This window comes from Xiphophorus hellerii, chromosome 9, assembly GCF_003331165.1.
Source record: "Xiphophorus hellerii strain 12219 chromosome 9, Xiphophorus_hellerii-4.1, whole genome shotgun sequence".
In the NCBI taxonomy this organism is placed as follows: domain Eukaryota; kingdom Metazoa; phylum Chordata; class Actinopteri; order Cyprinodontiformes; family Poeciliidae; genus Xiphophorus; species Xiphophorus hellerii.
In genome coordinates, this window is record NC_045680.1 from 22250294 (window position 1) to 22278255 (window position 27962).

Genomic DNA, 27962 nt, shown 5'->3' on the forward strand with positions numbered 1-27962 from the left:
CAGCAGCGGCTCGGTGAGAAACACACACAGGCGCCCTGCACTGCGCGCTGACCGCTGGCCGTGTCCATGACTCTCGAACTTTGTGTGAAGTGGAACAGAAAACCTCGTTGCTTCATCATGGATTCCTATAATGAGGAAGTTTGATTTTTTTATTTTTTTTTTTTTTAATTGTTGCTCTGAAGTTTTTGTCGACACTTTGATGAGGATTCAGTCCTTGCTTTTTGCCCGATGATGAAGCAGGCGGTCTCGTTTCTTCTGCTGCTGGGCATTTTTCTGGAAACATCTGGTGTAGCTGGTAAGATGATGGAATAAAAAAACCTTTTTTTTTATCTACAATGAAGAATGAAAAGTGTCACATAGGTTGTAAGTACTCTGAAATATAATAATCTTTAGTTTCAGGTACTTTTTTAAAACTTTATTGACTGCATAGCACCAGTTACTCAGCATATTTAGTCGTTTTGTCTCTTGTTTAAGCCTTGGCTGCCTTTTATGTCGATGTTTTGTGTTTTGATGTCAGATCATCACAACTATTTTGTCTTGTTTTTGGAGCATTTTCTAACTTTCAGACCTGTTGCCAAAGAAACATTATTTGTGACCAGTCATCTATTTTTTTAAATTTTGTTTTTGATATGGCTACTCTGCTATAAATGCATAAATGTGATTAATGTGGCTAAAACTACACGGGTCTGTTCTAAAAACCTTCTATGTTGTGTATATTGTTTTTTTAAATTTACTTTATCACAAATGCTCCCATTGAGTTTCAAAAGTCTCTTTGGCAATGGAGCCAAGAACAATGCAAATAAGACAAAAAATTTAATTTAGAAAATCTATGCTGCATTGACCCAATGGGTTAAATCTATATGTATGGTTCTGGAAGGACAAGTTTTCTTTTTATAGAGAATCATTTCATAGTGACCTCCTGGTCCTTATGTCGCTTTCACAATCACAAAGAAATCATGTGCTGAGGTTCTGATTGGCCTACAATACAATTTTTTTTTTCCATACAGTAAAAATGTGTCCTTTAGGGCCGCAGAGTGAGGCGGCGGTCAGCCTATATCCTTTGTAACAGGAACCCCCACCTAGGGTCACACTGTGCCGGACTACTGAGCCCGACCCAGCCCATCTTCCCCCGCTTCCTGTTTTGACACAGTTTCGCCATTTTCTGCGGCGCTGGAAAAAATGGCCTAAAACAGCAGTTTGAAAACATACGCTACAATGGAAAAATGTTTTCTTTTTTTTTTTTCTTGATTGTGCTTTCAGTTTCTACCTTACAGCCTCCACTTCAAACCCAACACACACTGCAGGCCCTTGCGTATCTTTATTAGGGCCACTTTGACTTGGTTGGTTCTCGTCTTTATTTATCCCAGAAAACATGCTGAAAACAAGACTCTGTCAGCCCAGATGTTTTGTCTCGCATTCAGTTATTAATAATCCCATCTGATGAACTCTGACCACATTCAGACATTGATAGACGTCTTTTCTCCTTTTCAACCATGTTGGAGCATTAAATGCCATTCAGTGGGTTTTCCAGGTCATTCCTATGAGGGCTGATTGCCTTTTGAAACAGTCTTTGCCCTCATTAACATCCCTGTTTCTCTTTCCAGGCCTCCAGCTCCGGTTCACGCCCGATCCACCAACGCTCAACATCTACGGCACCCACCGGATGAACAAATCCGACAACCTCGACCTAACATGCAGGTTTGTGCAACGTCATCATTGTTCTTTCGCCCGTCACCGTTCAGAGTATGCGGTAAAAGCGGTGAAAGTCTTGCATGCGTGTCGTTCTGCCAGGGGTCGGCAGCGCCTGGTGTGGTCCAACCCTCCTGTGAGCGCTCGCCTCTCCACCAGCGACTGCAGCGGATCAGGACTTTTCTGCACGACCCTGACCATCACCAACGCGACCGTGAACGAAACCGGACAGTATCGTTGCTACTATAAAGACCTGAAAGTCGAAGACGGCAAGACGGCGGCAGCGGTTTATGTGTTCGTCCGTGGTACGACTCCTTGTTCCACTTCTTTTTCCTCATGTCGTTTTATTGTAAAGTCAAAGCAAAAGACCCGTCTAGTGCTCTTTTCTTAGACACATTTTCAGAAAAGTCCTGCCTCCCATCTCAGTGGGCCATAGTTTATACTTAAAGCATACTGACTATCTTCACTTTGTCTTGTTTCAGACTCCAAGGTACCATTCGTGCCCTCTGAAAAGGAATACGAGGTAGTCTTCATTCGCGAAGGCGAGCGGGTGGTGATACCCTGCCGAGGCTCGGTGGAGAATCTCAACGTCACGCTCAACACCGTGAGGACGACTCCCTTCTGTTTCAATCTCTTACACTGACATTCATAAGCATTTACAACACGCAGCCACATTTGTAGGGCGTGAAGTGCAGTGACAGCGTTTTCAGATGACGATTTCTGTTTTTTTGTTGTTGTGGAGAAACTCATCCAAACCAGCCTTGCCCTGCGTGAAAAAGCAAGTGCCCACTAAAGCTAATGATTGTTTTTCCACCCTGAGCGGTAACAATAACCATCAAGTGGCTTTAACTGGCAATCAGTCAGTTTATATCAATGAGAAGAAACTGAGCATTATCAGTCCGTTTTAGGTCATTGGCTGCATTAACCCAAGTGCGCTTTAGCTTAACATTTTTTTTTTTTTTCTTTTGGAAAGCTGAGCTCATTTTGACTGGCCACACCCGAGCCTGATTATTACCAGCAAGATATAATCAGCAAATCGCTTAAATAGAACTTGTTTGGCTTCCTGAAATGAGCTAAAAGGTCACACAAAGCAAACCCGTCGTGGCTTGAGTTAAGAAAAAATTAGGAACGGCTCGTTCAGAACGTCACAAAAGAAGGTCAGAGTTCCTGCTTCGACGATTAAAAAGAGGCTGGATTTTAAAAAAGTCACCAATGGGAGAGTTCCAACGCAAAAACTAAGTTGAACTATGAAAACACAAAAACCAGCCTCACATCTACCAGTAAAGATATTATTGATTCCCAAATACTTCTGGAATATTGGGTGGATCGACAGGACAAAAGTGAATCTTTTTGAGACGTGTGCATTCCATTATATGTGCTGTAAACCTAACAGAGTAGAAAAGGAACATTATATAACTTAACATGGCTACGGTGGTAGCGTGGCGGTCAGTGAGTGGTTAGCTCCTTCACAGCCTGAACAACCGGCTGTAATTGATACAACCATAAACTCGGCTCTCTACCGTAACATTGCCAAACATCAGGCTCTTCGTGATTTAAAGGGAGGTTTTATGTATTTCATAACATGATCAAGTACCTACGTTACCTGCAGTTGTTGTGAAAACGCTACATATATGACAAAAGACTCAGAAGACGCCTTAAAATGGGCTACTGTCTCTTTAAGAAGCACATCATCACAACGATGCTTCCCCATGTCTTTCACTGGTGCTGTTTAAAAAAAAAGTTGATATTTGCTCAGTATATTTTAATAGAGTCGGTTTGATTTTATTGTTCATTGAAAACTGCTTTCTGTACTTAAAAAAAACTTCAATTAACTAGAGCATTTTGGTGAAACCAAAGAGCAGAAACAATAGAAATCTGTAGGGGAAAAAAAAGACTTTTTCACAAAAACAGACAATTCCCCTTTTGTTTTTCCAGAGTTTAAAAAAAATAAATAAAAAATTATTATTTAAAAAGATGAAGACGTGACGAAGTTTCCATAGAAACATTAACACAAAATTGGCCCGAAAACAAAACTAAAACGCAATTTATTATATTTTTTCTTTAAGATTTGATTTCCAAATTACACTAGATTCCTAAAGTGTGGTCAAAATCAGTATTTCGCCTGTAATTCAGGCTTTCCTTTTCTTTATTTACCTATTTAACTCAGAATTGATTAACTTTCTTTGTTTGTCAGAAGTATCCAGTCAAGGAGATCCATCCAGATGGGAAGGAATCCGTGTGGGATCCCAAGAGGGGTTTCATCTTACCGACCCATCTGATAAGCTACGCTGGAGTCGTGTCCTGCCAGACTCGGATTGGGAGTGAGATATTCAAGTCCCCTCTCTACATCGTGGCTGTTGTTGGTAAGATAAAAACAACAACAGCAAAAAAAAAATCAGTGCAGAGAAATAGATCCAAATATTAGTTCTGGAAATGTCAATATAAGATCTGGTCAGAGACAGAATTAGGGTGATTGCATGTGAGCAGGGACATTGTGTTGACTGGACTTGGCCTGTCCTGAGCGTGTGTAGCCTCAGCAGAACAATAGCATGTCCGCGACTGTCGTGCCTTCCCTCCCTTTTCCGCAGGATACAAGATTTATCACCTCACCCTGACCCCCGCTCACCAGAGGCTGTCTGTGGGGGAGAGGCTGGTGCTAACGTGCACGGCCAGCACGGAGCTCAACGTGGGCATCGAGTTCAACTGGACGCACTCCGGAGGGGTCCTGGTCAGTCCCCAAGTCTCTGATTCTGCGGTGCCGTTGTCGTCGATCTGCGGTGAAGTCATCCTGGTGGGAACCGGTTTGACTCACCGAGAGCGACGCGCAGAAACAGAGACAGAAATCGGGAAATCTGTTTCCCTCTTCCTCCTTATCTTGCAAATATTCGGGACTTCCTGCTTTCAGGAATCCGTCGGTCCGTCTGTGCGCCAGCAGGTCAAAGGTGACCACGTGTTTTGTTCAGAGAGGGTTGTGAGGAAAAGGGACAATGATGCATTGGTTTTCAAAACTTGTTACAAGTAAAAATATGAAAAGTCCTGGAATTGGCTGCAGGTCTTTTGGGTCACAGATAGAGACTGAAAAATTTCTTTGTTGTTCTACGCAAAAATGACTCAGACAAGGTTAGTTTTTAGGACACCAAAAGAGCAGGTTCATGAAAAATGTTTTTTTATTAATCCTGCTAACAAATATACGTGAAGTATGTTAATAGATATAAGCAATGCAAAAGTATCAGGTTTGCCCATTTTATTGTACTCCTGTCTCAAATTGGTCAGACGCCTGTGTTGGAAAAGAGAAGAAGAGATCGTCCTCACACGTCGCTCGCACTCTTATTCAATTATTTTACTGTTGTAGACAAAAACAAACATAGCAGAGCATCATTTTCCATAATGTTAACCACTACTTAAGCAAAAACATACCGCTTTGAACAAATTAAAAACATGAAAAATTACAAATACACAAACGATAAAAATACGAGAAATGATCCCACCACAAAGGATTTGTTCTTAGGGCATCCAGAAAGCTAGCAACAACACTGCATTAACTTTTTAACTCATTTATCGTGTTGTTCACATGCCGTCAATGTAAAACCACGTCTTGATAGTTCTGCACTCGTTTGGACCTGGTGATCACTCGGGGGAAATTTGTTTTCCTTTAAAAGTATGAGAGTACGAGGAGCTAAAGACAGAAAAACAAACAACAAAACTTTTCAGATTTGTTTATGAAAAATAAAACTTTAAAGTTATCACTTTCCACAAGTACGCATTATTTGAAATCTGAATAAAACATTCTGATTTTGTTGTCAAGTGAGAAAATGAGGCACTGTGAGTAAGCAGAACTTTTTAACGTTGCAAAACAGAAACAGATTCTAGAAACAAATTTAGAATACTGGGTGGCTGTGAGTCGCCCGTTTCAAAACACCAACTATCTGTTTGCTGCGTGTTCCCACGTCAGAGCTCAGACGGAGGTTTCCACACCGTACCCCACAAGAAGAAGCTGTGGGACTCTCTGGATCTGTCCAACACGCTGGTAGTGGAGAACGTCACGGTGGATCACTCTGGAGATTATACCTGCACAGTTTCCAGTGGGCAGATGGAGAAAAGTGCTTCAGCATATGTCACAGTTTTTGGTGGGTACTTTGAGAGCATATAATTGTCGCCATCCATCCATCCATCCATTTTCTTACACCCTTGTCCCTAGTGGGTGCTGGTGTCTATCTCCAGCTACGTTCCAGACGAGAGGCGGGGTCACCCTGGACAGGTCGCCAGTCTGTCGCAGGGCAACACAGAGACATACAGGACACACAACCAATGCACACACACACTCACACCTAGGGAGAATTTAGAGAGACCAATTAACCTGACAGTCTTGTTTTTTGGACTGTGGGAGGAAGCCGGAGAACCCGGAGAGAACCCACCATGCACAGGGAGAACATGCAAACTCCATGCAGAAAGACCCCGGGCCGGGAATTGAACCCAGGACCTTCTTGCTGCAAGGCAACAGTTCTACCAATGCATAATATTATGTTTTGATTAAAACAAGTTAAAAAGTGGTTCATGGGGTAAAATTTTTTTTTAACTTTGTAACAACAAGAAAACGTACTCCTTTAAAAAAAATGGCATATTGAGATTCTGGTGAAAATCATCTTCACATTCCAAAAGTTTGAACTTTAATCCCATTTGGAGTTGGTGGGAATGTTTTTGCTGCACCATGTCGACTGAACAATGTTTTCCTGCCCCTAAGTTGTTTTCTTTCATCCAGTACCTCAAATTTACTCACAGGCTTCTTTAAAAATGACTCTCATTCTTTGCATGAATGTGTTCTGTTTGGAACAAACCTAATTATGTAAAAAAAACAACAAAAAAAAAAAAAACAGAGATACTATTTATATCCTCTAAATACTATATTTCTTAGTTCTGTTTTGAAGAAAGCTAACTGGAGGAACCAAACCATCCTAAAAAAAAACCCTCTATAACTGTCTTTTAAAAATATTCAGTTTTAATACGGTATAAAAGTTTGTTTAGAAACGTCAGATTTTTTTATTCCAACTATTTTGAAAAAACATATATTGCTCGTTTTTTCCTGCTTTACAATTATGAGCTGCTTTGTGTTCGTCTTTCACATAAAATATCAAAACACAATGAAGCACAAGACACTGCACTTTTTGCAACTGAGTTGACAGTTGATACTCCCCATAAATGCTCCTGTGAGGTTGGTTACAATAGAACGGTAACACTCTGCTCATTTGTTTATTTCGGCAGAAATGCCCTTCATTGATATGACAGAACAATGGCCAGAGGTGTGGGAAGTGAACGTGGACGATCAAACGCCCACAGAGATCCCCGTCAGGTACTCGGCCTACCCCGATCCCAACTTGAAGTGGTACGTCCGCAGGCTCACCTCGATGGGGTTTGGATGCACCTCTTAAATTAATTGTCTCTCCCGCAATTTGTTTTTAATATTTCCTTTGATATATTGACAGGTTGAAAGACGGCCAAGCTCTTGTCAAGGACAACTACAGAATAAAACACAAAGGTGACCTCCTCATCATCCGCGGAGCCACTGAGGACGATGCAGGGACCTACACTGTGGTCCTCACCAACAAGATCACGAAACATGAAGAGAAACGCTCCTTCAAGCTGCAGGTCAATGGTAGGTTGTTGTTGTTGTTGTTGTTTTTGCCTCTTCATCGTTTCAGCTCGGCTGAAATGATGATCTGCAAGGCAGGTGTCGCCTTGCAGATTTTTTTCTGTTTTTGAGTTTTTTTGTGACCCTGAACTGAAAATGTTTAAATTGTTAAATCAATTTTAAAATCACACTGACTGTTTTTCAAATGGTGGCTTTGATTGTTAAGTGATTGTTAAGTGGAAAATGAGTATGTAGATAAAAAAAATAAAGAAAAAGAAATGTAATTCTCCTTATTTTTAATTGATTAACTTTTTTGTTCAGTTCTAGTAACCACATCCAGGCCTGATCAGAGCCAGACTCGAGGAATTAAGAAATCACTTCAATTAATGATGAATGAATCAATGAATCAATCAGTTTGTTATTATTGCACATTTCAGCAACAATGCAGTTCAAAGTCCTTTACAAAAGAAATAAAAAAAATCATAGAACAATTGAGAAAGCCAGTAAACATTACGGTTTGTGCCATTGTTACACATCAAAACATTGTTCAGTGTTTCATTTATTATGGCTTAAAAGCAAATCTAAAGAGGTGGGGCAAATCTATAAAGGGGCAAATACTTTTTAACAACACCCTGTTTTGTCAAGATGCGCTGGAAACTTGTCTGTGCTGTCCTCTCCAGTGCCTCCTAAGATAATCGAGAAAGGGAGCGGCTACAGCGACGAGTACGAGTATGGCAAAAGCACCACCCTGTGGTGCACCGCCCGCGGCATTCCCACACCCGAGTACATCCAGTGGCAGTGGATGTCCAAGGAAGACTGTCCCTGGGCCTTCTTGTAAGTCACCCTTTTCTATCACCCCGTGTTTTTGTATGGAGGAGAGGAGAGAGTTGTTTTTCTGAATTCGAGCTGCGGTGACTTTTCCCCTCAGACGGTCCCTGTCAACAACGTGTTGATTTACCGGAGGAATAGCTGCTTTCGTGATGTTGATGGAAGCACGAGACGGCACAATGGGAGTGCACTCTGACCTTGATGCAGATCAGCGGATGTGATTCGTTCCTGCCTCAGTGTCCATTTTTAGAACAACATCAATTATTGAGACTCAGAATGTTCTCAAACGTGCTCAAACAAGAATCCGCACAACAATTATTGTAATTTCGGCCAGTTTTGGGTCGCAGCTTTGTCCACGTGCATCCTGGACATCTTTTGAAAAATTTTTTATTTTTTATTTTTTTGCGGGTTACACAACATCCTCAGTGAATTCAGCAGTGATTTGGCAAGTGGTGACAGAAAGAAGACAGTCTGTGTGCCTCTGAGATGAGGTTCTGACCAGAGAAGGTCGGCAGCTCGCTTCTTATCTTCTGCCTACACCACCGAGTGTTTCCTCAGTCCAGATCCACATTTCCTGTTGTTCCTGTCAGAGTCACTTTAAAAAGAAAGCGCGTTTCCCTGCTGGAGCTGTCTCTCCTCTTGGGTGCATTCTTTTTCCTGTTATCTTTCAATTTTACAGGCTTGTTTGAGACAATACTCATAAGTTTTCCGCCATTTTTCACTAAAGTACAACTTGTTCAAGTAGAACTATTTTTGATGTTTTGAGATTAAAGATAAATAAATCCTTTTCTGTTCTGGTGTTCAGAAGCAACATTCTGCAGTGACATTTTGATGACCTCAAATACTGGTCATTTGGCCTGATCAAAGTTACTGATACTATGGATGCAGCATTTTTGTCATATTTTTGTCAGCAGGCTCTGACATTTGGCTGTTATTTCTGGTTGTTTGTTGGATGGATTTTTCTCCTATTTAAAGGAGAGGAGCTGCTCTGTAAAGTCTAATGAAACTATAACTTGTGGGGTTCCCCAAGGTTTGTTACTTGGTACACTTGAGACTTTAATTTTATGTATCACTCCCAGCAAGCATTACTTGGGTTATACACCGTGTTCCAGATTATTATGCAAGTGATATTTTCTCAGATTTTCTTAAATGGTCAATGCAAATGATGGTCAGTATAATTTTCAAGTCATGAACTATTACAGTATAAATCTAATTTTACTGAACAAAGCTCCCCATGAAAACAGTATTTTTTTCAAAAATAAAAAACTCAAAATGCACTGTTCCACATTATTATGCACAGCAGATTTTCTAAACATTTTATGGATTATAAAGAACTGCAAACTGTCATTCTTTGAATGTGCAGCATTAAGTCCATCTGGACCATCCAGGGTTGCACAGCAGTCATCAGTGAACAAGTGTGTTTGAAAATTAATCTTCATGTACGGCTGGGCCCACTGTGACCGTTTCTGCTTGTGAGCTCTGTTTAGGGGCCGAATAGTAGGTCCATGCACTCTGGAGGATCCTCCACCTTGAGGTTCCAGAGGCTCCAGCAGCTTCAAATAACTGTTTGCTGCTTTGTAAAGGCATTTTAACAGCTGCTCTCTTAATCCAATGAATTTGTCTAACAGAAACCTTCCTCATTTTGCCTTTATCTGTACAAACCCATCTTTGTTCTGAATCAGCCACAAATCTCTCCACAGAACGATAATGCTTCAGTTTTTATTAAATATCTAATGTTTTCATACCTTGTCATACGGCACTACACTATCTGATGATTTTCATCAGCAGAGATTCTTTCTCTTTCCCATTTTGCTTGAAACCTGTGGCCTGCTTAATAATGTGGAACATCCTTCTTAAGTAGATTTCCTTTAATTGAGCTCAGCAGACAAACTATTCAACCAGCTCTCTGAAATCAATTATAGTGATTCAAAGAGCCCTGACACACAATAAAATCTATAAATTCAATAGCACAGCAAAAAATGTTGTTTATGACACTTAAATTCAGTTTGCATAATAATTTGGAACACAGTGTAATGATATTCTTTACCATTTATATCTTTTTCTCATATTCAGTTGATGATTTTTTTTATCCATGCTACCTCGATAAAAACTATTGACGTCACTTCAGTGTTTACAAGTCTCTATGACTTGTAAACACTGAAGTTTACAAGTCTTCAATGTTGTAAACTTTGTTATTCTTGTGTCATTAACACAAGAATAACACCCGTTTCATGTTCATTACATTGGCTCACTGTAGTATTCAGAACAGATTTTAAAATGATAACGCTCATATATAAAGCAGAGGAGGAAGTGACGCCAGTGTATTTATCTATTGGTATTATTCTATGTCCTGTGACTTGGATTTTTGTTACCGTTAAATCCTGTACGGTGCTCTGTGACTACATCAGTGAAAGCCGCCTTATAAATAAATCATTCATTCATTCACATACACATGCTTTATTTTCTGTGAATCAGGCCAGGACTGAACAACACCGAGGAGCTGCTGAGGAACTGCACAGCCTGGAAAAATGTCTCCATCGGCGGCGGCGTTCGCGACCAAGTAGAAGTCACCGACAGCGTCGATCGAACTCAAAATGTGAATAATTCACCGGTTACATTCTTTTTCCATCTTATATCTCCCATGAGTCCCTAGTTTTTGTCATGTGAAAATATGGAATAAAAACTGCAAACTAAAGTGAACTTCTTTGCTTGTAGAAATTTATCAGTGCGTTGAAGATTCAGAAAGCAGAGACTCATGCCCTCTACAGATGCAAGACTGCCAACAAAGTAGGAAGGGATTCGAGGAACATCTTTTTCCGTGTCACACGTAAGATTTGTGTCTTCTCTTGTGTTTGTTTCATGCAGCCGTTGCTAAATCTGAGCTCAGTTTTGGCAGAGTGCATTTTTAATATTTTACCATTTTGTCACATTTAAACCACAAACGTCAATGTAACTTTATGTGTCCAACACAAAATAGTAGTCATCCATGGGCGATAACCGACATGATGTATATCCTATATATTTCAATATCCCTTTTGACACTTTGAAAAAATTACCACACTTCACTGCTTCTCTGCTTCAGTTAAAATTCCCACAATCCTTTGCTGCGTCACTCACTGTCACATGACCAAACTCCTTTTCTCCCTTACAGATACTAACTGCAACAAGATGGAAATAAATATTGGTTGTTAATACCGGTCCATTTTTATTTATTGGACCGACGCTGATATGTAAAAAAAAACAAACAAAAAAAACAACTAATATCGGCCAGCACTAATGTTAGTGCCGATATACCGTGAATCCCTGATATGCATAAAAATTCTTCACACACTTGCTAGAGTCTTGCTGTCAATTGTTTTTGAAAATTTTGTTTCCTTTTGCTTCCATTTCAAGTGGACTGGGGTTTGGGCTTCCCATGCTGAAAAATCTCAGTGAAATACTTTAAAGTTTGTAGTTCTAAGGTGACAAAATGAATACTTTTGCAAGGCACCGTTACTTGTCTGATCTGCGATTTGTGCCCCTTTAGGTGACCTCGAGGTGATCATGTCTCCCTCCGATAAGCCTATGGAGCAGGACGACGTGGTCCTACGGTGTAAAGCGGACAATCTGCTGTACGACCAACTGGCCTGGTTCCGTGTCACTAACCTGTCCCCATCAGAGCTGGCTGAGTCCACCCGGCCCTGCCGCTCGCTGACTCTGCAGCCCCTGCCGCAGGCCGTGCTGTCCAATCTCCAGGGCAACATCACCCTGGACCTGATGCTGCCCAACGCATCCCGTCAGGATGAGGGCCTGTACGCCTGCCAGGTGAAGAACATCAAGTCAGCAAAGAGCACCTGCATTCTCCGCCAGCTGTTCCTCAAAGGTTAGCGAATCGAGCCGAAAGCAGATCACATAGAGAAGCTGATGAAAGTCAGAAATAACTCCTTGTCATTTCTCACGTTTGACTTCCTTAGATCTTGAGGCTGCAAGAATACGCAACAATTTCACCGACCAAAAGGTCAACGTGAGTGCGACCATCGTCCTTCGCTGTGACGCTGTTGGGACGCCAAACCCGACAGTGGTGTGGACCAAAAACAACCACACGGTGGAGAAGGGCTCAGGTGGGACGACCGCTGCCCCGCACACCCGCCGCCTCACAAGTCACCACATTTAATGCACCAAGCCTGTTCATCTGCTGCTTCCAGGAGTGATTCTGCAACAAAACAACCTGATGATTCAGCGTGTGAAGAAGGAGGACAGCGGTCTGTACGCGTGTGCGGCATGCAACAGCCGTGGATGTGACACCGCACAGGCCTATCTGAGTGTTGAAGGTCAGTCTACCGCTGGTACCAAATGCAGTTTGCTTCTTCGCCAAGATGAAATAAGACCAAACTAACTTAAACTAACTCTTCAGGAAGATATAGGAGCTTATTTTAAGAAAATGTTAAGAGTACTCTGTTTTTATACTCTGAGCTGTAAGAAATCCACACCTCAGAAAAATCTATCTTGAGGTCAACTATCAGTCATACGCTTCATTAATGCAATTTGACCTTTATGAAGGAGCAGCAAGAGGAAACTGCTGTTGATAAAAATGATATAATTTGCCACAAACCACGCAGGTGACATGAGATAGCAAATAAGTTAAAAAAGGAGCTTTGGTCTGATGACAACCGAATTCAATATTTTGGTCTATGTACCTATGCAGGGCAGAAAACTAAATGTGCATTACCCCAAACGCACCATCCTGATGGTGAAACATAGTGGTGGCTGCATCATGCTGAGGCAAAGCTTTTTCTTCAGCATCAACAGAGCAGTCAGTCAGAGTTTCTGGGGAGATAGATGAAGCTAAATACAGGACAGTCTTAACCCTCCTGTTTATGTTCGTTTCTGAGGTACAGCAATAATGTTCTTGGGTCAATTTGACCCGGGGAGTGTTTAATCATGCAATAGTGTCAGAAACCAAAAGATTCCTCCAAAACATTTTTGTATCTGATTATTAACTCCAATACTAACCATTTCAATCAATATTTGTGCAATGATGTTTTATTATTTCTCACAAATTAAGGATCAATGACGACAACCTGCTCATTTACTCATTTGGACATAAAAAATGGAATTTACATTTTTAATGTCCACTGAAAAAAACCTAGACACAAAAAAACAATAACTTCCTTGAAATTGATCTTTAGTAAAAAATTTTATATTACATTTATTTTTTTTTCAATGAGTGATCTTTATAATTTAACTTGAGACACACATACTGTTCAGGGTCAATTTGACCCTCTGATTGAAATTAATACAAATGAGTCATGCAGAGAGTATTTATGTTTTCCTCCACTTCTGCTGAGTGTCACTCAGAGTGGGTGGAGTTAGTCCACAGGAACAGAAAAGGTTCCCGTCAAAAGTTGTATGAACACCTGCTTACTCACAGTTTCCTAGAAGTAAAGAGAATAATGAGAAAGTGGGCTTGTGTGTGTGTGTGTGTGGCCGTGTGTGGGCGTGTGGGTGTGTGTGTGTGTGTGGTGAAATATGGTTCATAGCTGCAAGGAAACATATAGAATTGGACATTTTTAAATCTTTTTTTGCACTTTAACTTGGCTGCCGGGTCAAATTGACCTGAACAGTATCTATGTAAAAAGTAGACCTAAGAGTTGGTACAAATGTGTAAAATGAATAAATTTTCAATTTATATGTAGAGTGCACCCATTAAGACAAATATAAAACGTTTCATGCAAAAAAAAACCTTCCAAGTATTTTAAAAATATTTTTAAACTTTAAAACGCGTCAATTTGACACGGAACATAACAGGAGGGTTAAGGAACCTGTAGGAGTGGCTTAGATCAAAGTACATTAATATCTTTTCAAGGTGTCCTCCAGAAAACTTGCTAAGCCTGGCGGTTGGGCTCTAGGGCAGTCATTCATCCTGCGACCCGTTGAGTTTTTGAGTAAATTTTTTTTTAAAAGTTGACAGGAAATTTGAAAATATTACTTGACAATCACGTTATTGAAAGACTGGAAGATTAATACCTGAACACCAACTATAAAGTCTTTAAAAATGGAAACATTTGAAAAAGACTGAAATAAATAAGCAATGTTTAGCCTGGTGGAGGCACAAGTAAAGCCTGGTGGCCCGCCAGGCTTGTAATACTCTGAGTCAAACCCTGTTTTATTGGCCCAGTCAAAGTTCACACCTAGATCCAAATGGGAATCCGGTGAACATTCAGAATGACCTGAAATGCAGCTGATCGCTTTATCAGTCAGCTTTATAAATGACTTATTATTCTTGTATGAATTTTGTATCTTTTTGTGATTGTTTTCAGCCTGTCTTCATAGTTCCTCCTTTCAGTCTCCCTTATTCGTCCCTTTGCATAAAAGCTTTGAGGCCCCTTCACCCACTGGGCATCTGGGACCTGTGCCCAGTTAGCCAGCTCAGTGATGCACCCATGGCTCCCAGTAGGGAAAATTTAATGAGAAAAATTTTCACCCTTTATCTTTTTTTTTCTTTTCTTTTGAAAACACCCACAAGTGATTAATTTTTATCCCTTGACGTCAAGGTTTTCCCACTTCACGTTACACTTATAACATCTTTGATATCAAAGAGAGCAAGAATAACTTTGCTTCCGCATGACAGGAAGTTGGCCCAGTTAACGCACATCCTCCTGGGAGTTTCTGAATCCAAAACAATGAGGAGACTGCAGGACAAAGGGAGAGGCCAGCCCTGCCCCAGCCTCAGCCTCGGCTCTGTTGTCTGTGCCTTTCTGTCCTGAACGCAGAGACGGAGCAAAAAGCAACAAACAAACAAACAATCGTGCTAACTAGGAGGGCCTACGTGATCCTGTCCCTGTACGCAGAAGGTGGACCAGGTTAAAGGATCTCACAGCTCCGTTCTGGTGCATGTAGAGATAATAACCCGGGCTCACGTTGCTCAATCTTCTGAAAAGAGAATCTCTGGTCTGAGGTTCTTCGGTGCGACATGCTCACAGCTGATTTAGTTCTCTCTCCAGACCCAAGAGGATCCACTACAAAAATCAAAATCAATCAGTGTGTGAAACGTTCTGGAGAAATCAGGCAGTGCGTCTGCTGCAACAAGCATCTAGTCGTCGATCTCTTCCAGAGCAGTTTCCTTTTCCACATTTTGACATATTGTGGAGGAAGTGGAAGAAAAAAAGAATGCATGATTTTCAACGTTTCTTTCTACAAATAAAAATAGGAAAAGCAGGACATAGATTTGAATTCAGCCCCACAACAAGCGCCTCTAGTTTCTGGAACTGAAGAAGTTACAACTTCAAATGTTTTGGGGGTAAAAATCTTCACCACCTTTTCACATCGAGAAATAAAAAACCCCTATCGTCTTCTTTGCACAATATGTTGCTGGAGTTCTTGAGAAAACAGACGTGTTCTTGTACTATTTTGAGTTATATAATAATCTTTATACCGTCACCCAAAATGTGAAATGATATGCCTATTGCTGACAGCTATTCAGTGGAAAATATCTGTCCATTAAGCACATATTTCAGCTACAGATTAAATTTGTGTAACTCGAGTGGTAACTATGTGGCCTACAATGTACTTATATTCTATGAGACAAATACAAAAGAAACACTGTGACCTTATCTATGGAGTTATGTGAATAATATTCTTTGTCCTTCCAATCAGTCACAGGAGTGACGTATGAATTGTTCCTCACAAGAAGAAAAAAAAAAAGGATCTGGAATGAAGGGGGGGGGGAAAAATCCCCTGATATTGTCCCAGACCACCCTTCCCGTAGAAAACGAAAGAATACACACGACTCCTTCAGCCCTTTCTGACCCCCCCACCGCAAAAAACATTTTGGTAGTGGAGATGTGGTCTGTGGTAGCTTGTAGTGACACCCTACTGCGTGTCTGATAGGCCTTTTCCAAGTTGTTTTTGGCCAAAGCCGTTCGCCCTGACTCCGGGGTATTTGTTATGACTGGATAAAATATCAGTTTGCTTACAGTCCACATTCCAGCAGTCTCCTTCCCTCGACCAGATCTCAGACGTTCAGACGTACGAGCCAAATACAATGACCGAAAACCTCCCTGACTATCACGCAATGCCACATCGACATTCTGACTCAAACACTGGTCGTTAAACTCAGTCGCCGGGCTTGGTTTGTACCTGTGGATTGCCCCTTCAGTAGTTTGTTTGTGTGTCTTCTAGGTGCAGAGGAGAAGACTAACGTGGAGCTGATTGTTCCCATCGGCTCGGTGGTCATAGCCATGTTTTTCTGGCTTTTGATCGTCTTCGTCATCCGTGGGCGAAAGAGAGTAAGTAACCTTTGACTCTCCCGTCAGTACTAAGAAAAATAAAATAAAAAATCAGCAGAGCACGCTCATGTGCACAAGCAGCGACAATCGCAGAGCATGTATGATTGATTAGAGGCGACTGGTTTGGCTCTGGGAGGACACTATCTTTTGTGTCCAGAAACAACGGGTCCACACTCAGCTCCCCTAAGTCACGTAAGCCTGCAAACAGCGACTGGGCCTCATTTATCAGAATCAGCAGCTGAGTCACTGGAAACCTGCCTGGACAGTTTATTGTACTGGGAAGGCAGAGCTGAGACAAACAGCAGCTTATTAACTCTTAGTTTACCTTTTTGACATCTCCTCTTCGCTTTTCCAGCCAACTACAGACCTGAAGACCGGCTACCTGTCCATGATCCTGGACTCGGAGGACATGCCCATGGACGAGCAGTGTGAGAGGCTCACATACGACGCAAACAAATGGGAATTTCCTCGAGACAGGCTGAAGCTCGGTAAGATGTGATCGTCATTAAGTCTGTGGAACATCGAGAAAGAGTCCTTCGCCACGGGCCGGTTTTGATTAAAACCAAAACAAGAGTTCATCAGATATCCAGATCACATCACGTTGTTAGAACATTATTTTTTAATTTAGGACATCAAGTGCAGTATGATCAAACTCGAATCATTCACTTTGTTACCCCAACACAATACCCATTGAGGTAGTTGATGACCAGTCTGCAATGACAAAAAAAAAAGTTTTACGCAATCACACGGCACAGTAGCCAAAATTTCTGCCTTTGTTTGTGTTCGAGTGGATAAAAGATGACCTGATTTCCAAAAGGGAGAGAGGAGGAAAAATGGCATGAAGCAGGAAATCCTCATATTCATGCAGGATTCAGATAATCTTATAAGAATTTTCCAGTGTTCATGATGCAAAACCTCAGCATCAGAATATTTGTCACCCTGCCTCGGCTTGTCCGTGCTGCACGTTGCCTCTTCCCCACTGAATGAACATGGAGCAGATCATCCGTGATGCCGCAAAGATAGCGCAGCCATAGAAAATGAAGGGATGGAGTTTGGGGGGGAGGAAACGAAGCTGGGCACTAACCCATTTAAACCCACCGGTCACAATAGTGACCAAGAAATTAACTTCACTTTTAAGGACTCTAAAAAGCTTACTGATAAAATTTTCAGTTAATGTTCAGCAAATATTGAAAGTTTAGAGTGTGTGGATAATACTGATGCAGCATCACATGTTTAGAGTAAATTATCACATGACCAGAGCTGCTTATGTCTTGGTTGCACCTTGGCGAGAGGAAGACTATCACAAACTTCCCAAAGAAGAGGTTAGTAATGTATGTTTAAATAAACATACGACAAAGATTTTTGGTGCATATCATCTTTAAAGTGTCTAGTTATGATATTCACCTTTGCATTTACAAAAATTGGTTTGGTGTGTGAGCAGGATGTGTGAACATGTTGACGGTCACACTAGTGACCGGTGGGACAATACATTTGACCTACTGTAGGTACGCTTATTTAAAAACATACCATATTCTTCCAACTCCAAACTTCTTCCTTTTTAAGATTCATTTTGAGTGTGGTTCTTGATCTGTTAGACCTGGTGATGCCCAGACAAAGTATACGACAAAGTAGTTATGAGAAAGATGGAATCCTTACTGATTTTAGTAGTGGTGGCTTAGACATGGACTATAAGGGAAAGAGAGGCCATTTTCCATGCCCGATTTTGAATGCATATGATCAATTCATGGGTCAAGAGGATGATCTGACCCTTCACCAGTCATGTGGCACTCAGTTAGCACCTGCAAAGTTCATGATGAAGGGACAACTGCCTCCTTGATGTACCCTTTAAAAATAAAGAGGACTCAAATGAGGTTCTAACACAAATGAGAAACCGCTGGTCCTCTAGAAAGACAACAATATTTTCACAGTAGAAACAAAGATGAGAAACAACTACACAGAGGCTGATGTCAAATAGATCAATGAGCACAGGAGACCTTCATGTCCAAAACCCCTCAAGCTACAGAATCATGATCAGGTCCAAGACGTGGTGGTGGCCCATCTCAAGAATGTGCCTGTAAATAGGGTGATGGTAGCTTATGAGGTTGGAGTTCATCTTGTAACTGGTGGGTTGCCTGCTGGAAGCCCCACTTTGTCTGTGTCAGTCGTTGTGACCTTGATCAAGAGGACAATTCACCCGCCATGCCTGCCGGTGGGAGTCAGAGGACCCGGTGGTGCCAGGGTATGACTACCTCACTTCTGTCAAACTGTGCCAGGGAAGCTGTAGCTACAATGTAGTAGCTTACTGCTATCAGTGTGTGAATGTGTGTGTGAATGGGTGAATGATTAAATGTGGTGCAAAGCACTTTCAGGTCATTTGAACTTGATAAAGAACTAGTACAGTACAGGCCATTTACCTTTTAGATATTATTTTACAAATGTGTCGTAGGAGGGACGACCAATTTGCTCACCTTCTCATGGGTTGTGGCTTATTATCTTATGCAAAGGTTTGGCACAAAGTCAGTAGGTCATGGAAATAGATCTCAAATGGACACTTTTCTTCAAGATGTGACCAAGACTGGTCAGTCAATGCAAGGATCGTTTCCAGAGATGTTGCTTTTGCACCCAACATGCCTGGGAGAAATTCAAGGCTTTATTGCACATTGAGTGCTTCAAGAAAGATCATGGAAAGTAAGGAGGGGATGAAATAACCCAAAACTGAAGAATACCAAAGTCAACAAATAATGAGAAGGAGCTACTGACCTTTGATTCCAGGCCTTGGGGTCCAGTATCCTGTGTCCCTGGTCCAACACACCTGAATCAAATGGATCATCTCCTCAGTATGCAGCCCAGTTCTCCAGAGTCCTGCTAACCACAGCAGAAACGGATGGAAACGATGCCTGACACGGGCCCTCAGTCCCTGGAGTTTAAGACCCCTGGACTAAGTTTATTACTGTATGACAGTGTGACTGACAGATGTTCATGATTTTCAGTAATGTAAATGAAGGCTTCTACTATAGAGGTTATCTTTATGATCTATGTTCATGTGATAACATAACACTACAACAGACTGAAGTTCAATATAATTATGCATAAGCTCTCAAATTTACCCTTGTTTAGAATATACAGATAGTCAAATTTGTACTTTACAGAGCAAATGTTGCACTAAAGTAATGCTGTGACAAGATATATTCAAATAAAGAAACAATGTTCACCTTTTATGATCTTTTCTATTTGGAAAAAGCTCTTTTAGCTCGTCTTAGTAAGAACACCATATTATCCCACCGGTCACAATTGTGACCGATCATAAAACACACTTTTTCATATATTTTCCCACAATTTTTAAAATGATTTCCCCTTGATTAGCTCAAAGGCTATAAATGACATCTGATTTTAATATTTTCATGTCTGGTAAAAGTTTGGGTTTAAATGGGCTAAGATAAAAAGGAAGTAAGGACGAAGGGAAGGACGAAACGAAGGGAGGAAGGAAGGAAATTAAGTTGGACACTGAGAATGTTAAGTTGCACAAAATTCGAGACCAAACTTCAGCTTTAAAAGAGAACAAACACAGCTTTATTTAACATTTGCAAATGGAGAAAACATACAAAGCTCACATCTCACTGAGAATCGGATGAGTTCTGACTTGGGGCTGAACGTCCCCTCATCTACATAGGATACATCACACATTACTTAGTCACACCCCCTGGCTCAAGTGTCAGGTAAAAATCTATACGTTACTTATCTGTAAGTTTCAGTCGAGCAGGGTTGCATACACATTCACAGCTCAACTTTAGGCGTTTCTCCAAAAAGGCCTCTCTGCTGATGGCTAAACAGATACTAGAAACTGAATTTCTACAACCTAGGCTTATCACTTTAGCCATGTCTCACATTTCTAACTGCTGAACACCCTGTTCTTCACTTATTTGAGGAGGGTCAGAAGAGCATATGTCCTGTTGAGCTGCAACTGAGTGCAAACCTTTAATAAAAACATCATAAAGTGTACATTCAAATTTATTTAAACTTTGCTACTAAATTTTTCCTTCACAAGAAGAAAAGGGAGGAAGGAAAGGAATTCTTTACAGTCAATTAAAAATAGTAAAATCCTACTTGGAAATACATCAAATCTTGCTTCATGCCCTCTAGACAGATGATGAAGACCAATAAATACCACAGCAAATACTGACCGTCGTCTCTGGCTATTACTTTTTGATGAAGGTGAACCTCTGGGACGAGGGGCGTTTGGTCAGGTTGTAGAAGCAGCCGCCTTTGGCATTGAGAAAGCTACTACATGCACCACGGTTGCAGTCAAGATGCTGAAAGGTAAGTATTTTCTCTTCCTTTCTTGGGAAAAAAAAAAAAGCTCTTACTACAATAGAAATCTTAAGACATAAGGAGCCGTTTCATTTTGTTACAGAGGGAGCTACAACCAGTGAATATCGCGCCTTGATGTCAGAGCTAAAGATTCTCATCCACATTGGACATCATCTCAATGTGGTCAACCTGCTGGGAGCTTGCACCAAGCCCGGGGGTGAGTCAGGATGCGTCGATAATGAATCAAGAATGTCTTTTTGTGTATAAATATATAGCCTTTTCTTTTTTTTTGTATTCCACAACCTGATACTATTTGAGATGAATGTGTTCTTTAGCCATATTCCCAGATCTCGGTAAAGTATTTTAAGGGAAGAAAGAGAAAGTCTGCATCCTCTAACTGTAAAATTCAAATGTATGCAGATGATATTGTTGTTTTAAGAAAATGGCACCAACATGACTCACGAAGATCCAAAAGAACTTGGAGCTGTATGGTTCATTTGTCTAAATTGTTCATTGTCTAAACCAGTTGGTATTTTTCTTTGTCCTTTTGTAGAACAAGACATTTTTTTATATCATTGGAAAGGATGAAACCATCTTAAATCTTAAATCATGCCAGTCTAATTGTTCATTTCCATATTTATGTTTATGAGGTAGTTCTTTTAAATTACAACTCTATGGTTATTTTTGTTTTATATTGAGTGAAACTAACTACGAGATCCGAATCTCGTAGTTGGGAGATGACGTATATATTTTTTTTCCTTTGGTGAATGCAATGTTTTGTTGCACTTTCTTTTAACCTTCTATTTTGCACACCACCCTTTGTTAAATATGGACATTAAAACGCAGACATGAGCCTCACCTGCAGTTTTTAGGCGTTGCTTTCTTTTTCCTTCATGAATTTCACACGTTTCCCCTTGCAGGACCGCTGATGGTGATTGTTGAATACTGCAAACATGGAAATCTATCCAGCTACCTGAAGAGCAAGCGTGGAGAGTACAGCCCTTACAAGGTGAGATACGTAACCCGCTTGCAGCCAGTAAAACATGGCCAGCACTTTAATGTGGTTACCTGCAGCCCAGAAAAAAAAAATCACAACATTGGCCACACATCTTAAAAGTATGTTATAGTAAAGAACAGCTTTTTTTAGTTATTTAAAACTGTGGAGTCGAACACGACTGCAAATTTCTACATCGAGTAGAAATCTTTTGCTGTCAAAAATTAGGAAAACTCACCGCTCCGCTTTGAGAAAATCCTGACACCATGATACACGCGCAGCAGTGTGGCTGTTTACATTTCCACTCAGCTGAAACACGTCCATGTCGCTTGCATGTCGCTTGCTGATTTTATTTTGACACGTTTCCCCCGGCTGGTTCCAAAACGGCTAATGACGGTGAAATCCGCTGGCCGTCAAAGCAAAGAAAGCCTGCTTTTTGGGAAAAATAAGAGGAAATCTGGATGAGTCCGATTGCACAGAGGAAGGAGTGCTGCTTCGAGAAACGGAACAAATATACCGCCCAGGGATAATTTTGGCCACGGTGCACAAAGTTATCCAACCAGTACTGGGAGTAAGACGGACCAAATGCAGTAGCTCCAACTTAAAGACGTCTGCACACGCTTGTTCTTGCAAGGCTGCGGGTTAGGAGGCGTACACCTTGGACAGGTTGTCAGTCCATCGCAGGACAACACAGAGACAGTTTAGAGATGTGTTGCTATACAAATTTGATGTCAAAAAATCAATTGTAGCCAAACAAATTCATAAAATACGTTTTTGTTCAATCTTACCGTAATGCAGGAGACAAAAAAAACAACACCTTATTATTTGCCCACATGATACTTTGCAGAGGTCAAGTGGGCTTTTGTGTTCATTATTAGGAAAAGTGGCTTCATCCTTGGTCTGCATCCATGAAATCCAGGTGTGTGAAGTAAACCTGGGAAAGTCTGCTTTGAGATGTTGCCAGCAGTTTGACCCAGATTTTTTTTTTTTTTAGGATGGCCTGAGTGATGGCTCAGCGCTGCAAACAACTGTTTATTTAATAAAAGTAACTGATCCCGCTCCTAAAATAAAATGTATTTTTATTATCTTTCTGTGGCGAACAGAGAAAGCGAGCCAGTAGCCAGAGGTGGGCGCCTGCTGATGAGGATGTGACTGAAGGGGACCTCGGTTTGGGGGAAGTGGCCCAGCTGGACATCTGCACGGGAACGGCTGAAGACAAAGGTTCATGCGCCAGCGGTGACCCTAACCAAGGTTGTGAAACAAGAGGTCGCTCACCTCTTTTCACTGTTTTCATTCGTTGCGGGCAGTTTTGTCATTGAAATGTGATTCCAGAGAGCTCAGTTGACGACCATCTCACAATGGAGGACCTGATAAGCTACAGCTTCCAAGTCGCCAAAGGAATGGAGTTCCTGTCTTCTCGAAAGGTAAGAACATTTGGTCTCTCTGCAGTCATTTAGGCCTCCAAACTGGAGGACATGATGTCTTCATTTCTGTGCTTTAAATACAAGTTGACTTTGCTTTCCTCTGCAGTGCATTCACAGGGACCTAGCAGCCAGAAACATTCTGCTCTCAGAGAATAACGTGGTGAAAATATGTGACTTTGGTCTTGCTAGAGATGTCTACAAAGACCCAGACTACGTTCGCAAGGGAGATGTGAGTCTTCTGAACTCGCGCATGGAGTTCAAATCATATAATTGAACTAGATCAATCAATCAATCAGTCAATCAATCAATCAATCAATCAATCAATCAATCAATCAATCAATCAAATTTTATTTGTACAGCACATTTCAGCAGCAAGGCATTTCAAAGTGCTTTACATCATATCAAACACAGAAACACAATGCAACATAGAATCAACAATCAAAACACGACATTAAGTCAAGTTACATTTCAAATACAATCCTAAACAGGTGGGTTTTTAGTCAAGTTTGCATCCATAGAAGGTTTACCTGTTACACTCCTACTGTGTTATATGGAACAAAATACCTGTTGCTATTTTTGTTCCCACTCATGCTCACAATCACACAGTTTAAAACGACGTAGACAGCATTTTAATGGGTTTCTGGCACAAGGCTCCGTACACCTCTTTCACAGAATTTTGCTCTGGGACTCCGTCGTCCCTCACGGATTTTTGTGCAATTTCAATATAGGATCAACAATCAGACCATGACATTAAGTCAGGTTCCATCATTAAATGTGTAATTGATTACGTTCAAATACAATCCTAAACAGGTGGGTTTTTAGTCTAGATTTAAAGGAAGTCAGTGTTTCAGCTGTTTTACAGTTTTCTGGAAGTTTGTTCCAAATTTATGGTGCATAGATGCTGAAAGCTGCTTCTCCTCGTAGATGGTTCAGTAAAACTTTTAATTTTTGCTGTTATTACAGGCCCGCCTCCCTCTAAAGTGGATGGCTCCTGAGACCATTTTTGACAGAGTCTATACAACTCAAAGTGACGTTTGGTCCTTTGGAGTTCTCCTCTGGGAGATCTTTTCCTTGGGTAAGCCTAACTCTAACCCCACATTGCAGCATGCATGTAGACCTCTGTGTTTCCGTAACACCATTTGTCTCTCCTACAGGGGCTTCTCCCTATCCGGGTGTTTGCATCGATGAGTCTTTCTGCAGGAGGCTCAAGGAAGGCACAAGGATGAGACCTCCAGAATATGCCACCACCGAAATGTGAGTTCTAGCTGAAAAATAACCACGGAGGAGCACAAAACGGCACATCTCGGCTTCAACCCTCGTCCTCTTTGTGGTCCAAACAGATACCAGACCATGTTGGACTGCTGGATGGATCGGCCTACAGACAGGCCCACGTTTGCAGAACTGGTCGAACATTTGGGAAATCTACTACAAGCCAGTGCACAACAGGTCTGCTCCAGACAAAACCAAAACATCCTGATTTTATTTTCTTTTTTAATCAAATCTTCATCACCAGGAGTTGGAAGCTGACCTGTCAGATCGTGAACATATTACTTATTACAGTCAGTTGAATTTTTAGTCTCCTTTTTTTTGTTGTGTGATCGCCGCAGCTGTCCGTGGGTTCTGTTATAAAACACAGTTGATTAAATTCGAACCCGTTTAATGGAGTGCTGCAACGAAACATCTGGGAAACGTGCAAGAATTCAGGGTAAAAAAATGAACTGACTTTCATTTGCAGCAGAAGAGTCAGAAACACAGGTGATGCTTGCAGCTGAGTTGAAATGGCAGGAAGTTGTGTTAAAATAGAGAAATCTTTTATTGCAAAAGACAAAACTAGCTTTTAATTCAAGTGCGTTTGGTGGTTGAGAAATTATTTTGAACTGAATCACCGGCGCCGCACTTTTTGTAGGTGCTGTTGGACAAGGGCCAAAGCAGGCCCACAGCATCACTCTTCCTTCAGCAGTGAGCAGGTGCTCTTTCATACAGTCTTTGTTTGATCGGTACCTCTGAAGTTTGTTCCTAAAAATGTATCTGTAGTTTTGTCCAACCAAAGCACTTGGTTCCAGTTAAAGTACAAGCAGAGTAAGGATATCTATGTTTGATTTGGTAAGACAAAAAAACCCAAAACATTTTCATGTCATTCTCTCTAAGCATGAGTGGTTGTTGTAGAGACGTTATGACTCCAAGTTACCCCTCTTTCCAGTTGTTTTAATCTTTTTACTCTTGGCAATATAAATAGGACATTTTCCATAAGTAGGTATTTTGTGATCAACATATGTCTGCTTTACTTGAACAGATTGTTGTGTTTGTGAGTTTAAAGAGGAAGTCATTGATTACTACATTAGATGAATTAACTCTTATTAATGAACTACAAAACTGCCTCAGTTAAATTTGAGTAGCTTCGAGTAAACGTGACAAGCACTGTATGTTGCTTCTTATCTCTCAAGTTTAAGATTGTAATTGCAGAATTGCTTAAGTGAGTGTGTGTTTGAAGTTATGCTATATAAATCCTCTTTCTCTCCAGGATGGGAAGGATTATATCCCCTTGACAGCAGAAGGATGCCTACTTTCCTCTGAGCCAAAGAGTCCTTACGGCTGCCCTCAAAATGGGGAAACCCTGGAAACCCACTACGACATCCCATCATCCCTTGGGTCAGCGTGATTCTCTCATCATCCCACCACTGGTTAGTGTCAGTGGTGCTTTACTGACCTGTCCTTTGTCCACAGGCTGTCCCAGCAGAGCAAGAGATGCAGTCGGTCTCTCAGTGTGAAGACATTTGAAGACATTCCTCTGGCGCACAGCAGCGTCATGGTGAGCCCTGGTCGCCCATTCATTTCTGTTCCCTCTTTAAATTTATTTTAGTGGATACCAACTGCAAACACTCCATAACAGCCAAAGTTTGGGACATACTCTTGTTCAGTTGTCTGGTCATCACAATTGGCTTTCATCAAAACTTACTCAAATCCTTGCACATGCTCATTTATCCCACTTCTGACGCCAAATGTCAGAAGCTATATACAACTAACGTACTTATAGGTGCCATGGTGAAGAGGTATTTAGTGTTAATTACTTCAGCAGTCAGTGGTCTTAATGTTCTTACCTGATGGGGTTTTGTTTTTATGTCATGACTCAAACATTTCAAAATGGTTGGCTCTTCTGCAGGAGGGTCACACAGACAGTGGGATGAGCTTCTCTCCAGAGGAAGTAAAGTGTTTAAATCAACAGCTCCCAACTACGCCCAGTTTCAGGTAAGTGAATACACTAAATCACATAATAATATATAACACTTTGTTGCCATAGAGTAGTTTTCCTTTTCTTTTACTTTCCTAATTCGTATTGCCTTTGATTCGAACTCTTAGCCAATTGCTCCGCTGCAAAAGCAAAGAGTCCGTGGCGTCCGAGTCATCCAATCAGACGAGCGGATATCAGTCAGGGTACCACTCTGACGACACAGACACTCCAATCTATGCAAACGAGGAGGTCATCATGAAGCACAACATGCAGAAGAAGCCTCCGCTGCCCAAGATGGCGGACAAGTTCAGCGCCGAGATCCGCTACAGCACGCCGCCTGTCTGACCCCGTGCACTCCTCACCTCTTAGACCTCGAGTTCCCTCGCTGTATAGAATATTTATCCTTTTCATGAGTGTTACAGTCGAGGATCAATGACAGAAGACATGTCTGGAATTGCAGTGGTGTTGGGGCTTTTACTTAAGAGGAAACGCAGCAAGTCAGAGCAGAACAAGGACGGTTGTATGATAAGTTTTTCTTCATCTCACTTTGGACAACCGGAGGAATGGACATTTCTGGACACGCCCACTTCCTGACGCACAATCCACAAACTTCCTCTACTGCAGGATGTGAATCTGGCCTTTTAGATAAATAAGTCAGGAAGTTTCGTTTTTTTTTTTTTTTTTTCCTCCTTTCTTTCGTACCGTAAACTTTCTTTTGTCCGCACATTGAATGGCCAGTTCTCATAACAGTGTTTTTGGAGCACATTTGTACATTTCTATTATTCACGTTCCTTTCAGTATTTTTTTATTAAAAGCAGATGACTAAACCTAAATTTATTGTAACTAGTTTTTATAAAAATTAAAATACTCACCACCTGCTGTCCTTGAGTGTTTTTTCTAACTGCTCACAGCCTTGGTTTGAGATTGTTTCCATCACTTTTCAAGCCAATCCAGGAGGCCGTTTTATCTGTTCTTGTGAACCACAAACGTCTCATTTCCTCCTTATGTGTCTTTTACGAGGAAAACAATACTTTCTCAGCCTTGGCCTCTCACTTTATGAGTGAGTACATCGTAGGGACAATGCTATGTCAACCTTGGGTATTGTTTTTAGGTGGATCCACCTAATGTGTGCAGTAACCAAACTATAAACCCAGTGAATTGGGGTCAGTAACATTATTCTCCATGTTGAAAAGTGGGGAATTTATTCTATGAACCTAACCCTACTTTCAATTTCTCTCCAATGTTTTCCCACTGTATTCCTTGGGAAAATATTATTTTTTATTGTCAATTACGTAAAACCTCATTAGTTTGTGGTTGTAACATGAAACAATGCGGTTGTAAGTACTTGAACAGCTGCCTCCTCCGTAGCGGAAACAGTAAAATGCTTAGTGTTTTTGCCGCAGGCGGTGACGCTCGCGGGGGTATACCCAGTCTGAGTGGCTGATGAATGAGAAGCTTGAGAACAAAAAAACGTATTTTGTCTGCAATCAAGGACAACGAGCTTTTCTAATTATGGCGTGTCAGAGGAAACAGCCCAGACTCTGGGGGATTACTTCAAACTTCCACCTCTAATAGTAGAGGTATATTTAGAAAGCCC

General features: G+C 41.2%; 1 protein-coding gene across 2 annotated transcripts; it reads left to right on the forward strand.

Annotated features, from left to right (window-relative positions):
- kdr (kinase insert domain receptor (a type III receptor tyrosine kinase)) lies at positions 1 to 27246 on the forward strand. 2 transcript variants are annotated; one of them, XM_032572769.1, is made up of 30 exons: positions 1 to 295; positions 1605 to 1698; positions 1792 to 1994; positions 2172 to 2293; positions 3884 to 4052; positions 4278 to 4417; positions 5642 to 5816; positions 6949 to 7069; positions 7170 to 7339; positions 7996 to 8149; positions 10619 to 10739; positions 10859 to 10970; positions 11670 to 12005; positions 12097 to 12243; positions 12328 to 12453; positions 16304 to 16410; positions 16766 to 16898; positions 20623 to 20727; positions 20822 to 20935; positions 21639 to 21727; positions 22816 to 22963; positions 23045 to 23136; positions 23243 to 23365; positions 24100 to 24211; positions 24291 to 24390; positions 24477 to 24582; positions 25658 to 25785; positions 25861 to 25945; positions 26297 to 26382; positions 26494 to 27246. In XM_032572769.1, exons 1-30 carry the CDS (start codon positions 229 to 231, stop codon positions 26708 to 26710), a joined length of 4002 nt encoding a protein of 1333 aa, XP_032428660.1. In that variant the 5' UTR covers positions 1 to 228; the 3' UTR covers positions 26711 to 27246. The 2 variants fall into 2 exon arrangements, with proteins under 2 accessions (XP_032428660.1, XP_032428661.1); XM_032572770.1 differs by having other exon boundaries at positions 3887 to 4052.
- Positions 27247 to 27962: the final 716 nt, after the last annotated feature.

Excerpts from the sequence above, each read along its gene's own strand:
- kdr (XM_032572769.1), top strand. The coding sequence starts at position 229 with ATGATGAAGCAGGCGGTCTCGTTTCTTCTGCTGCTGGGCATTTTTCTG. Across the intron at positions 20,728-20,821 it reads TGCAGTCAAGATGCTGAAAG|AGGGAGCTACAACCAGTGAA; the intron begins GTAAGTATTTTC and ends ATTTTGTTACAG. Across the intron at positions 24,391-24,476 it reads GAATATGCCACCACCGAAAT|ATACCAGACCATGTTGGACT; the intron begins GTGAGTTCTAGC and ends TGGTCCAAACAG.